Here is a 12,367-nt window from a genome sequence, read left to right on the forward strand (position 1 = left end):
CCCAAAACGCTAGCCTAATGCTCAGCTGTATGCTAGTCCTGGGGTGGGTTTCCCAAACACAAAGGTGGCAAACTGCAGCTTTGGGTGACATTGACATCCATGAAAAAAAGCTGTGAGGGACCTCAGCCCAGACACCCAGGACTCAGAGGTGGGTGTTTAGCATCTTTGGGCCCCCTTTCATCAGGAAGAGGAAAGCGAAGACACAAGCGGACCCACGCTGCGGAAGGACTCGGTCGGGCCTCTCTCCTCTTGCTGTGGTGCTGGATAGAGACGGCAGGAGACCGGGAGCTCCACTTATAAATAGACTCCTCACTTAACAACTAAAATGTTTGGGTGTTACAGACACAGAGCTAGGAGATGCTCTGCTACGGAGTCATCTTGGCCCCAGGGCAGCCGAGGACCTGGGGAGGCCAACGGTTTACCGGAAAATCCAGAGCCGGTCTATTTGGGCGGGGTGTATTCCTGTAATTCCAGCACCAGGGGATCTTAAGCAAGAGAATGATCCCTGAGGACAGAGACTGTTTGAAAACACCAAAAGAAAAAGGAGGGGAGATAGGAGATAAATCTTGGGCTAAGAGACTGTTTGAAAACACCAAAAGAAAAAAGAGGAGAGATAGGAGATAAATCTTGGGCTAAGTAAGGCTCAGTTCTTGCTGGAAATACATGGAAGAAGAGGTTCTGGGCGCTGGAGGGAGTCCCTGACCACGAAGGGGCTCCCAGCTCCGGGCAGCTGTGGCGACTTGCTATTTTAATGTGCTCCTGGGCACATTTTCTCTTATTTTTTTACTCATAGTTTTATATGTTTGAAGTTTATTTTAGCCCAAGTAAAACACATTTGAAGATTGAGAGTTTGGAACCTATCATATTTTGACCCAGTTACAAAGGAGAACTCTTCCTAGATGAAACTTAACTAAATTTAGAAGCTATGTGAGACACAGCACCTCCCAATTTTATTATTGTTATTATTTTTAAATATTTTATGTGTTTGGGTATTTGCCTGTATGTAAATATATCACGTGTATGCAATGTCTTCCTAGGCCAGAAGGGGGCGTTGGATCTTCTGAGACTGAAGCTAGAGATGGTTGTAAACTGCCATGTTAACGCTGGGAATTGAACCCAGGTTCTCTCGAGGAGCAGCTAGTGCTTGTGATTGCTGCGCCATCTCTCCCCGGTTTTTGTTGTTGTTTTGTTTTGTTTCCCTGTGACAGGGTTTCTCTGTGTAGTCCTGGCTGTCCTGGGAACTTGCTCTATAGACCAGGCTGGAATTAATGGTGTGTGCCACCACGCCCAACTAAGTTTTGTTTATTTATTTATCTTTAAGGTTTATTTATTATGTATGCAGTACTCTGCCTGCATGTATGCTGACAGGCCAGAAGAGGGCACCAGATCTCACTGTAGATGGTTGTGAGAGTTGGTTTCTGGGAATTGAACTCAGGACCTCTGGAAGAGCAGGCAGTGCTCTTAACTATTGAGCCACATCTCTCCAGCTTCCAACTAAGTTTTAAGTTTCTCTAGATGCATAACCACTAATAGCTGGTATCCATATAGAGGGAAATTTCAAAACCTGAACACTTTCCAATTTTATGGACAGCCTGCCTCAAGCATTTTTCCTCTGGTCCATTATTCCATAGGACAAACACGGAAATCCATTCAGGTACTGTTAAGCTGAGTTCTTTAAGAGACTGATGCCGAGGAGCACGCCTTTAATCCCAGCACTCGGGAGGCAGAGGCAGGGGGAATCTCTGTGAGTTCGAGGCCAGCCTGGTTTATAAGAGCTAGTCCCAGGACAGACACCAAAGATAGAAACCCTGTCTCAAAAATCAGAGAGAGAGAGAGAGAGAGAGAGAGAGAGAGAGAGAGAGAGAGAGAGAGAGAGAGAGAAACTGATGCCCAAAAGCAAAACAAAAAATAAAAATCAAAGCTCACATGGTGTAAGATTGTGTGTGTATGTGTGTGTTGTTTACTGGTAGATAACCCCACCAGAATATGGGCCTCAGACTTAACAATTTCTTAGGCCTCTTTTACTCAATAAATTCTGAAAATAACCATGCAGTTAGGAGAAAGTTTGCCCACCAATAGACGAATCTTTTATTTCCTCCTCATTGTGAGCTGAATACAGCAAAGGTAAAGAGCCACTCATAAAGTGCTGATGCAGAAGGCTATGTGCAGCCCGGTTAAGATTAAGAGCGATCTGCCCGAATTCTGCTATGCACCTCTCTCTCCGCTGTGGTCAATAGCTAATCTAGGGGCGGTGACTATGAAGAGAGAGGGTTGCCGCGTGAGTAGTCCGTTTCCGAGTCAGTACTCGCTGGAAGCAGACCCGAGGATGAATACCGGCACAACTGTGATGCACCTTTGAAACCGGAATGGCCCTTTGGTAGCAGGGATTGCGTGTCCCCTGCACACCCTCCTGGTGTAGGATGGTCCTGGGGGAATGTTGTCGTTCAGAGGAGCAGAGCTTGGTTGGCCTCCTTGGGCACCACAGAAGACATTGGCCATCTTTCTTTTGAAGGCTCAAGGTCATTACAGGCCTATACTTCTAAAAGATGCAAATTCCCGGGTTCTGCCGGGCGTTGGTGGCGCACGCCTTTAATCCCAGCACTCGGGAGGCAGAGGCAGGCGTATCTCTGTGAGTTCAAGTCCAGCCTGGTCTACAAGAGCTAGTTCCAGGACAGGCTCCAAAACCACAGAGAAACCCTGTCTCGAAAAAACCAAAAAAAAAAAAAAAAAAAAAAAAAATTCCGGGGTTCTGCGGGTCCCCCAGGAACGCTTCAAGGGGCAGTTCCCAACAGTTCTGATCATGACCAGCAGAGGGCAGCAAAGACAGTTCCTATGCTACTCGCGCTGTCCTTCAAAACCCTGCTTGTGACTCTAGAAAGGATTTCAGACTTGTAACCCTGCAAATCCGGCCCAGCCTAGTGCCCAGCAGGTACCACATCTAGGCTGCTCCGAAAGATGGAGCTGGGGAGACGCTCTCCCTGTTTCACCTGGCGCGGGCCACCAGGCTGTAAGTGCTTTCCTGAGGAGTCGTGAAAGCCACTTTTTTGAATTTTCAAGCTTGAGATTGGGGGGCTGTTAGAATCTGTAGCCAGTTGGCTAGAAGCGACAGCTAACGATCTTGGAATGATAGCTGATCCTGCAAAGTCTTGCAAGGCTGAAATTTTTAGCTTGTGGCATGTCTAGAACTCTTTGTAAATAAAAGATAAAGATAACTCTGAACCTATGAACTTTTCCGTTTGTTTGTTTTGTTTTTGTTTTTTCGAGACAGAATTTCTCTGTATAGCCCTGGCTGTCCTGTATGTATCTGCATACCAGAAGAGGTCATTGCATCCCATTATAGATGGTTGTGAACTGCCTTGTGGATGGTGGGAACTGAACTCAGGACCACTGGAAGAGCAGTCAGTGCTCTTAACCATGGCTGAGCCATCTCTCCAGTCTCTAACTCTAAATGAACTCTCTCTGCTGCCTCCACATCCCAAATGCTGGGATTACCAGCTTGTAGACCATACTTGGCAGCCTGTGGGGGGTTGATGACAACTCCAGACATTTGATTTCAACAAACATCTCAGAGCTTCCAAATCCAGAGTTCAGTGAATTAGCTAGCCTCACCCTGGGAAGTTAGCTTTGTGATCACGGCTTTGTCCTGTCTGGTAGCTGTGTGAATTGACCTTCCAATGTGGCGGTGGGACACACACACACACACACACACACACACACACCATGGCAGGCACCCTCCTCCTCCATACGGTGGGTCTCTAAGTGTTAGATAGACAGGCAGATGCCCTTCCTATGTTGCTCAGGGTCTGACTGCTTTTACTGGACAACTAAAATATTCTCGGGGGGTGAATGAAATGGACAGTTAGGTTCAGAGAGGACGGAAAGGGTCAAAGTTGTCTGGAAGTTAGAGTTGGAGACTATCACGGTCGAGGTTCACCAGAGAGAGGTTCTCCTATCATCCCAGAAACTCAGGAGGAGGCTGAGGCGGAAGAATTGTGAACAGAAAAGGTTCTCCAGAAAAATAGAACCCTAAGAACCCTAATTCTCAATGTTAGCCCTGGTTGGCCTAAAACTCACTATGTAGACAGGGCAGGCCTTAACCTCACAGAAATCCACCTGCCTCTGCTATGGTAAGTCATGCAACCACTGCCTGGATTGCTGTCCTTCTTTCTGAAGGGACAGGAGCCCACTCAAGCATGCGGCTCTGGCAGGCCTTGTCCTTCTCCGCTATTCCCTCTGTCTTGCTAAAACCCATTAGATCATATTTCTTTTTTCTTTTTTTTTTTTTTTGCATCACACGACAAAGCTTTATTCATCCTCAGCGACTTAAGAAAGGCAAGCTCACTGGCGCTTCACTTGAGTATGCTGTCATCTTGAGCTTCGGCCCGTTCTCTTTCAATCCGTTTCAGCTCATCTAGTCTCTTTTCCTCAGCTGCCACCCTCCTCTCCTCCTCTGCCCGGGGCTTTAGGTAACTATAGCGCTTGGCGCCGTAGGCCATGCCGAGGACAAGGGCTGAGTATCGGCCGAGCTTGATGAGCGGAGAGACCTGAACTGGGGGCACCATCTTGTCCGTGACCTTCGCGCCGGAACTAGATCATATTTCTAAAGCTAGCCACGAAGGTCATTCCCTTATTTGGCCACTTCCTCCTCCTGAGGCTCACTACCAAGGTCCAGCTGTCAAGTATTAAAGCCTAGCAATCAAAAGCCTCCTTTGACTCACCTAATTAAGATGCCCAATTTAAATTAGACCCCTCATAGCCAGTCAGTGGTGGCGCACACCTTTAGTCCCAGCACTTGGGAGGCAGAGGCAGGTGGATCTCTATGAGTTTGAGGCCAGTCTGTTGGTCTACAAGAACTAGTTCCATGACAGGCACCAAAGCTACAGAGAAACCTTGTCTTAACCTCCCCCCATCAAAATCTATATTTATTTTTTACATTATGTCTATTTGTATGTCTCTCTGTGTTGATACATGCACATGAATGCAAGTGCCAGTTCCAGGCGGTAGTGAATCACCCGCCATGGGTGCTGGGAACAAAACTCTGGTCTTCTCAACGAGTCCTTGCTGCTCTTAACCCATGAGCCATCACTCTAGCCCTTCCACCAATGTGTTGGTAGAGCCTTGCTCGATAACTTTCTTCTTGCTGCTACTTTAAAATTTCATCAAGCTGTCACCATACTGGAACATGGAATCTGGGGTGACCTCAATCTGCTCACAGGCCGTGGTCACTCACAATTGACTTGAGAATAAACTCCCTCTTATTCCCTTAGAGGCGAGAAGTACCTTTCTGTGTTGACAGGCTCCATCTGAGTGGGGGGCATTATTTCACAGAGCCCCATCCTCGGGAGACTGAAGAACCAGATCATTTTGGGAGCCCACGTCATAGTTATAGCCCTGTGTGAGAGGCGTGGAGTGGGAACCTCTATAAGCAACCTGTCTCCACAGGGTTGAAAGTCATGGGCCCAGAGGAAGCCCTTGACTGCTTTTCCTAACAGCGGAAGGGTTTGTCCCTTACCTTCCCTGCGCAGGACTTTGGGGGCTTCAGTGACTGGCAGGGCTGGCCAGCAGGAGTGTGAATGGTCACACTCCTTCTCCCCCAGCCCCCACCCCAGAAATGCTTATGATTGCCAGAGGAGGGGGCGTGTGACTGGCACGTCTGGATTTCAGGATTGAAGGCTACTGTGACCTACTGAGAATTTTTCCTACATGAATTCAAAGTAAGAACTGTATAGGGCGGTGGATGTGGTTCACTTGGTAGGGTGTTTCCCTAATATACATGAAGCTCTGTGTTTGCTCCCCACACAGGCATGGTAGTGTCTACCTATGATTCCTGCACTCAGGAGGTAGAGGCAAGTGGATCAGAAGTTCAAGGTTATCCATGACCACATTAAAGATTTAAGGCCAGCCTGGACTATATAAAAGCCAGTCTCAAAACAAGCAAGCAATTAAACAAAGAAACAAACACAACCTAACTTTCCTAAACCAAAAATAACCATGTAAAGAATTCCACTTCCGTCCTTACCCACCCTTTCTGCATTTTAGTACGTCTGAGCTGCTGTAACAACTGCCATGGACCGGGTGGCCCACAGATGAGTGATGTGCCTCCCAGCCCCCGTGCTGGGGATTGAAACCAGCAGAACAGGAACCCTATAGCAATGGACCCCTATGGATTAAAGTTTCCCCAGGAATCCAAGGCAGGGGTGGAAAAGGCAGAAGCCCTGACACCAGGAGCCTTGGGACCAGGAGAGAAACTTGCCCACAGGAAGAGCCTTCACCGTTCTGACAGCTTATCTCCTAGATAAATTTACGTATGTGTATTTCCTGACTTTTGCTTAACTTTTTCTGTAAATCTATAACTCTGATTGGGAAATGCAGAGAGAATCCATGAGTCTTTCTAAATTGTAAATAAATTATATATATATATATATATATAATTTGTTTTTTGAGACCGGGTTTCTCTGTAGCTTTGGAACCTGTTCTGGAACTAGTTCTTGTAGACCAGGCTGGCCTCGAACTCACAGAGATCCGCCTGCCTCTGCCTCCTGAGTGCTGGGATTAAAGGCGTGCGCCACCACCGCCCGGCAAATGATGTTCTTTATTAGTGTCTATGTCCTAATTCTTTGGATACAGGGAAACTGGTTTTCGTTTGTTTTGTTATTTTCTTTCTTTTTTTCTTTTTTCTTTTTTTTTTTTTTTTTGTTTTGTTTTTCGAGACAGGGTTTCTCTGTGGCTTTGGAGCCTGTCCTGGAACTAGCTCTGTAGACCAGGCTGGTCTCGAACTCACAGAGATCAGCCTGCCTCTGCCTCCCGAGTGCTGGGATTAAAGGTGTGCGCCACCATCGCCTGGCTTGTTTTGTTATTTTCGAGACAGGGTTTCTCTGTATTGTCCTGGCTGTCTGGAATGTGCTCTGTAGACCGGATTGGTCTTGAACTCACAAATCCTCCTGCCTCTACTTCCTGAGTGCTGGGATTAAAGGTGTGTGCCAGAACTGCCCAGCTTAATACATGGAAGTTTATGTGGTAAGTTAAGAACCTGAGAGCAAGGTAAGCCCTTGGCCATGATATTATATCCCCCTTCCCCAGGATTTTACTTTGCCTTTCTCCCAGAAACCTCAGTTGGACCACACGGTTTCCATCAGAGGCTGGAGTTTGCTCTCTGGTGCTCCTGCTCCACTCTGTTCCCTCTTTTCCGTTCTCTCCATCTGGGATGGCGATGGAGATGTCCTAACATCCTTGATGACTAGCAGGGCACACAGAAAGTAGCAGGGAGTGCCTGTGGACCCAGGTGGCATGCTCTCTCCCACCCCAGTGCAGCAACGAGGAAAGCATTGGGGTTGCAGATCAGTGCATCAGGCCAGGTTATGCTTAGGAGGGGAGTGGGGAGGAGGGAAAGAGGGGAGTGGGGAGGAGGGGAGTAAGGAGAGAGTGGGAACACAGGCTCAGTTGGAGCAGTTGCTGAGGGAGGCACCAGAAAAGGGAAGTGCAGAACAGTCAGGAAAAGCATTGCAACAGCAGGTTGAGGCCAGTTCTCTTTTTGATTTTTTTTTTTTTGGTTGAAGAATCTCAGTTCATAAAAATAAAAAGAGAAATGATAACAAATGCTTATTTGACCAAACTTTTTCTTTTAAACCAGAAACCTAGTGCAATGACACATTTAAAATTTTGTTTTGTTTTGTTTTTTTGTTTTTCGACACAAGGTTTCTCTGTAGCTTTGGAGCCTGTCCTGGAACTAGCTTTTGTAGACCAGGCTGGGCTTGAACTCACAGAGATCCGCCAGCCTCCGCCTCCCGAGTGCTGGGATTAAAGACGTGCTCCTCAGCATCAGTCTCTTAAAGAATTCAGTTTAACAGTATCTGAATGGATATCTGTGTTTGTCCTATGGAATAATGGACAAGAAAAAAAAATTCTTTAGTCAGACTCTCCGTAAAATTGGAAAACTGGAAAGTGTTTAAGTTTTGCAAACACACGCACAACCTTGATTCCTCTGGACAACCTTGGTTAAAACAGAATAATTACAGGAATATGAGAAAGGAACTGGCCACGATACTCTGTGGGCTGCTGGACTCAGCCTGTGGTCACAGCTCTGTGATGGGAACTTGTGTAGAGACAGGTCAAATGTTCAGTCGAGAGACTTCTGAGGACCTCACGCTCACTAGGATGCTGGATGGTGCTTCTTTTAATTTTCTTTCTATTGTTATGGGAGCAGGCTTTCTTGGACTACCAGCCCCAAAATCATGACACGAAGACATTATTAATTATGAATGTTCAGCCTTAGCTTGGGCCTGTTTCTGGCTATCTTTTTTTTTTTTTTTAACTTAACACATTTCTGTTAATCTGTGTGCTGCCCGGAGGCTCATACACTTCATCTACTTACTGCCCAGCCTGTTTTCCTGCTCTTAGTCACTGAGACATCTCTCCAGCTGGCTTTTTTTTTGTTTGTTTGTTTGTTTTGACATGGTGTTATGTGTCCTAGGCTGGCCTCCCTCCCAGTGACTTGTGCTTCTGAGGCAAGCACTCTACCAAATAAATCATATGTTTGCTGTTAACATGAAAAAAGCCTTTCTTTCTTTTTTCTTTTCTTTTCTTTCTTTCTTTCTTTCTTTTTTTTTTTTTTTTTTTTTTTTTTTTTTTTAGAAAATTTGACTAACATTTGAGAAGCTAGCCAGGTGTGATGGACAGGCCTATAATCGAAAGGAAAAGTACTGGATCTGGACTCCCAAGACCAAGTTCTCAGCACAAAGGAGTTTATCTGCACCGAAGGGACAGAGGCCAGGGAATAAGAGTCAAACACAGAAGACAGAGGATGAGGGAGAAGGGGAAGGGAAGAAGGGAAGGGAAGGGGGTATTGTCCCAGAGTGAGAAAGGACTGCCTCTGGATAGGGGGACAGACATGGCACATAGGAAAACGGTTGTTTATAAAGGTAAAAGGGGTAAAGGGGAAACCCTCTGTTAGGGCGAGGGGTCTAATTTTGATTGAGCATGTTAACTAGGTGAGCAAAAGGGGGCTTTTGGTTGCTGGATTTCGATGCTTTGATAGCTGGATCTTGGTAGTCTCAGGAGGAGGAAGTGGCCAAATGAAGGAATAGACCTTGGTGGTTAGCTTTAGGAACGTCATCTAATGGTTTTAGCAAGGCAGAGGGAATGGGGGAAAAAGGCAAGGCCTGCCTGAGCCGTGCTCACTACAACCAACCCGTCAGATCTCTTCAGTGATCCCGGCATTCTACAGGCTGATGATACATTCACTCAGTCTGCGTTACAAAGTGGGCGTTAGTCTCAAAAGGAAAAAAAATAGAAGATGTCTTGTTAATCACACTCAGCCCAGATTGTGTGTTTGTGTGTGTGTGTGTGTGTAAAAGAAAGAGAGAAACACAGAGAGAAACAGAGAGAGAGAAAAAGAGTAGAGAATAAGACCTTCACCACAGTTTAAAGCCAAATTTGAAGCAAACTTTAATTAAATACTGGCCAGGTGGATGGGCTCTGGCCAGGTCCATACCCAGGTTCCCAGGAAATGGCCCAGAATCACAGTTTGCAGTGACTTAGGAAGGAAAACCAACAATTCATTGCATTTTCCATCAGGTCCAATCAGGGGCAAGCATACATCCTGACATATTTCCTGCCCGCATGCCTACCTCAGTGTAGTTGGGTCAAACAAACTTGTTTAGGGGCTAAAAACCATGTGACTTGTCATCTCCCATAAACAACAGCCTCCAGCATTTCAGGAACTATCTGTCCTTGGGCAGGGGGCTTGCAGATCAGAGGTGTTTTCGTTTTGTGGATCTCTTAGGCATAGAGATGTAACTTTGGCTCTCGCAAGAGAAAGAGAGGGCTGAAAGTCCAAGGGTGTGTCCGGGCTCTTGTGCATCCTTCTTGGCTATACCACCTCATGGATGGTAAGGACCGTATCAAGGATGGGAAGCAGAGCTCACATCTTGAGACTGGGAAGCCAGACAATATTTAGGAGCCAGGCTTATTTTTCTAATAACTTGAGAACTCAGGGGTTTCACGAGGTCTGCCTTAATCCTTTTCAAGGTTATGCTTCCAGGGAAATGACCATCCTGAGTAGCATAAGCTTTTTGGGGTCACCACACACCAACCAGAGTATTGTCACTTCCCTGCGAATGGCCATTGTTCCATCAGTCCCTGTGCTTTTGCATATTTTGTCGGTCAGATGCCTTTTCCTCTTGTATTTCCTTTCTTTATTTTCTATAGTTTCCATGATTTTTTTTTAAAGTCAGGGTTTCTCTGTAGTTTTGGACCCTGTCCTGGAACTAGCTCTTCTAGACCAGGCTGGCCTCGAACTCAAAGAGATCCTCCTGCCTCTGCCTTCTGAGTGCTGGGATTAAAGGTGTGCGCTGCCACTGCCAGGCTCCATGATGGTTTCTTTAGGAAAATCATTACTCTTCTTTGAGATAACAATTGTTTTCCTCTGTGGAGAAATGGTTGGAGAGCTCAGGAGGCAGAGACAGGTGGATTTCTGTGAGTTCAGTCTGGTCTACATTGTGAATTCTAGACCAGCCCAGGACTACATAGTGAGAACCTGTCTCAAAAAAGAAAAGAAAAGAAAGAAAGGAAGAAAGAAAGAAAGAAAAAAAGAGAAGAGAGGGAGAGAGAGGGGAAGGAAGGAAGGAAGGAAGGAAGGAAGGAAGGAAGGAAGGAAAGAAGGAAGGAAAGAAAGAAAGAAAAGCAGTTGGAAGGTCCTGGAGAAATGGCTCAGTGATTAAAATACTTAATCAGGGGACCTGCATTTGGTCCCCACAACTAAAGGGAGAAAAGGATTATTTAAACATTTTTTTAAAACTTTAAGTGTGTGAGTGTTTTGCTGCATGTATGGGCTCTGTATGGTAGCCTTGCAGGCCAGGAAAGGGCATTGGAATTTCCAGAACTGGAATTACAGAGGGTTGTGAGCTGTCTTGTGGGCGCTGAAACCCAAACCCATGTCCTCTGTAAGAGCAGCAGTGTTTTTAACTGCTGAGCCATCTCCCCAGTCCTGGTTTATTTGAACTCCTGGTTTCAGAGGAATTTCAGTCCATCATGGTGGAGAAGGTGAGGTGCCTGGAGTAGCTTTGTCTGTAGAGGTGGGAGTGTGTGGTGACCTGCTGGAGGCAGAGAGCAGCCTTGGTTCCATGACTCAGACCTTCTAGCTTGTCTCTGCTGACTGGGTCGCACGCTCTGAATGGTCTGCAGCCCCACACAGCCTCACTGGGAGACATTTCACGCTCAAATCTGTGGATTATTTGATGTATTTAAAAATGTTCTTTGAGGGAAGGACCTCTCTTTGCCTCAGGCCCACAGTGAGGTGGTGACCCAGACATCTGAGTCCAGTCTTCCTGCTTTCATCTGGTTCCTCTGCTCAGCTCTGTGGGGTGTGGTCCTCTGAAGGCTGATGAGAAGTCTTGACTCATGTCAACCCTGTACACACCGCAGGTTTCTTGTAATATAACCTTTTCTACTGAGCTGGCCCACAGCAGCAGGTTCCTCTCCACACCCATCATGGAAAACCTTCCCTCCTGTTTACACACACTTCCCTTTGGCTCTCACAGTGGTGGCCACAGAGGTCAAAGTCTTTTGGGGGTTTGTTAACAATTCAGCTTAGCGTTTACAAGGAGGAATCCGAGGCTCAGAGTTGTGGATCATCATCATCTTCATCATCACCATCTTTATCACCATCATCATCATCATCACTATTATTATTATTTGCATCATAGTAGCCTGGGCTGGCCTTGAGCTCTCCACGTAGCCCTAGCTGTCCTGGAACTAGCTCTTGTAGATCAGGCTGGCCTCAGACTCACAGAGATCCACCTGCCTCTGCCTCCTGAGCGCTGGGATTAAAGGCATGTACCACCACAGTCAGGCTTGAGGTCACTGTTTAGACTAGACTTCCTTCAAATGCCTAAGAATCCTTCTATCTCAGACTCCTGAGTGCTGGGATTTTAGGCATGAGCCGCCACACTCAGCAAACTATTATTCTTTTTGACATGCAGGGCTATAACCCAGAGCCTCATGCACGTCAGGTACATGTCTATTCCCTCCTCTCCCCAGCCCCTTATCAGAGAATCACACTCACAAGAAGGTGAAACCCTCCCTCTTCTCTTGACCCAGTCTGCTCCCCCAGTGCTGACTCAAGAGGCCAAAGAGGTAAGTTATTCCTTTTGTTCCCCGCCTTGCTTCCACAAAGGTTTCAGTATGTAGGCTACTTTCCACACACAGGCAAGTCTGGAAACTGAACACCTACAAAGACATTTGTTCAACTATGGTCTTAGCAGTATTATTTGTAATAGCCAGAACCTGAAAACAACCTAGATGCCCTTCAACCAGAGAATGGATGAAGAAAGTGTGGCACATTTACACATTAGAGTACTACTCAGCAGTA

The 12,367-nt window shown here is 46.4% G+C and overlaps 1 protein-coding gene across 1 annotated transcript; it reads right to left on the minus strand.

The window, feature by feature from the left end:
- Positions 1–4,308: 4,308 nt before the first annotated feature.
- LOC130878726 (ATP synthase subunit e, mitochondrial-like) lies at positions 4,309–4,576 on the minus strand. Its single transcript, XM_057776816.1, has one exon. It carries the CDS (start codon positions 4,560–4,562, stop codon positions 4,350–4,352), a length of 213 nt encoding a protein of 70 aa, XP_057632799.1. The 5' UTR covers positions 4,563–4,576; the 3' UTR covers positions 4,309–4,349.
- Between the last annotated feature and the right edge of the window lie 7,791 nt (positions 4,577–12,367).

This window comes from Chionomys nivalis, chromosome 7 (genome assembly GCF_950005125.1).
Source record: "Chionomys nivalis chromosome 7, mChiNiv1.1, whole genome shotgun sequence".
NCBI classification, from domain to species: Eukaryota; Metazoa; Chordata; class Mammalia; order Rodentia; family Cricetidae; genus Chionomys; species Chionomys nivalis.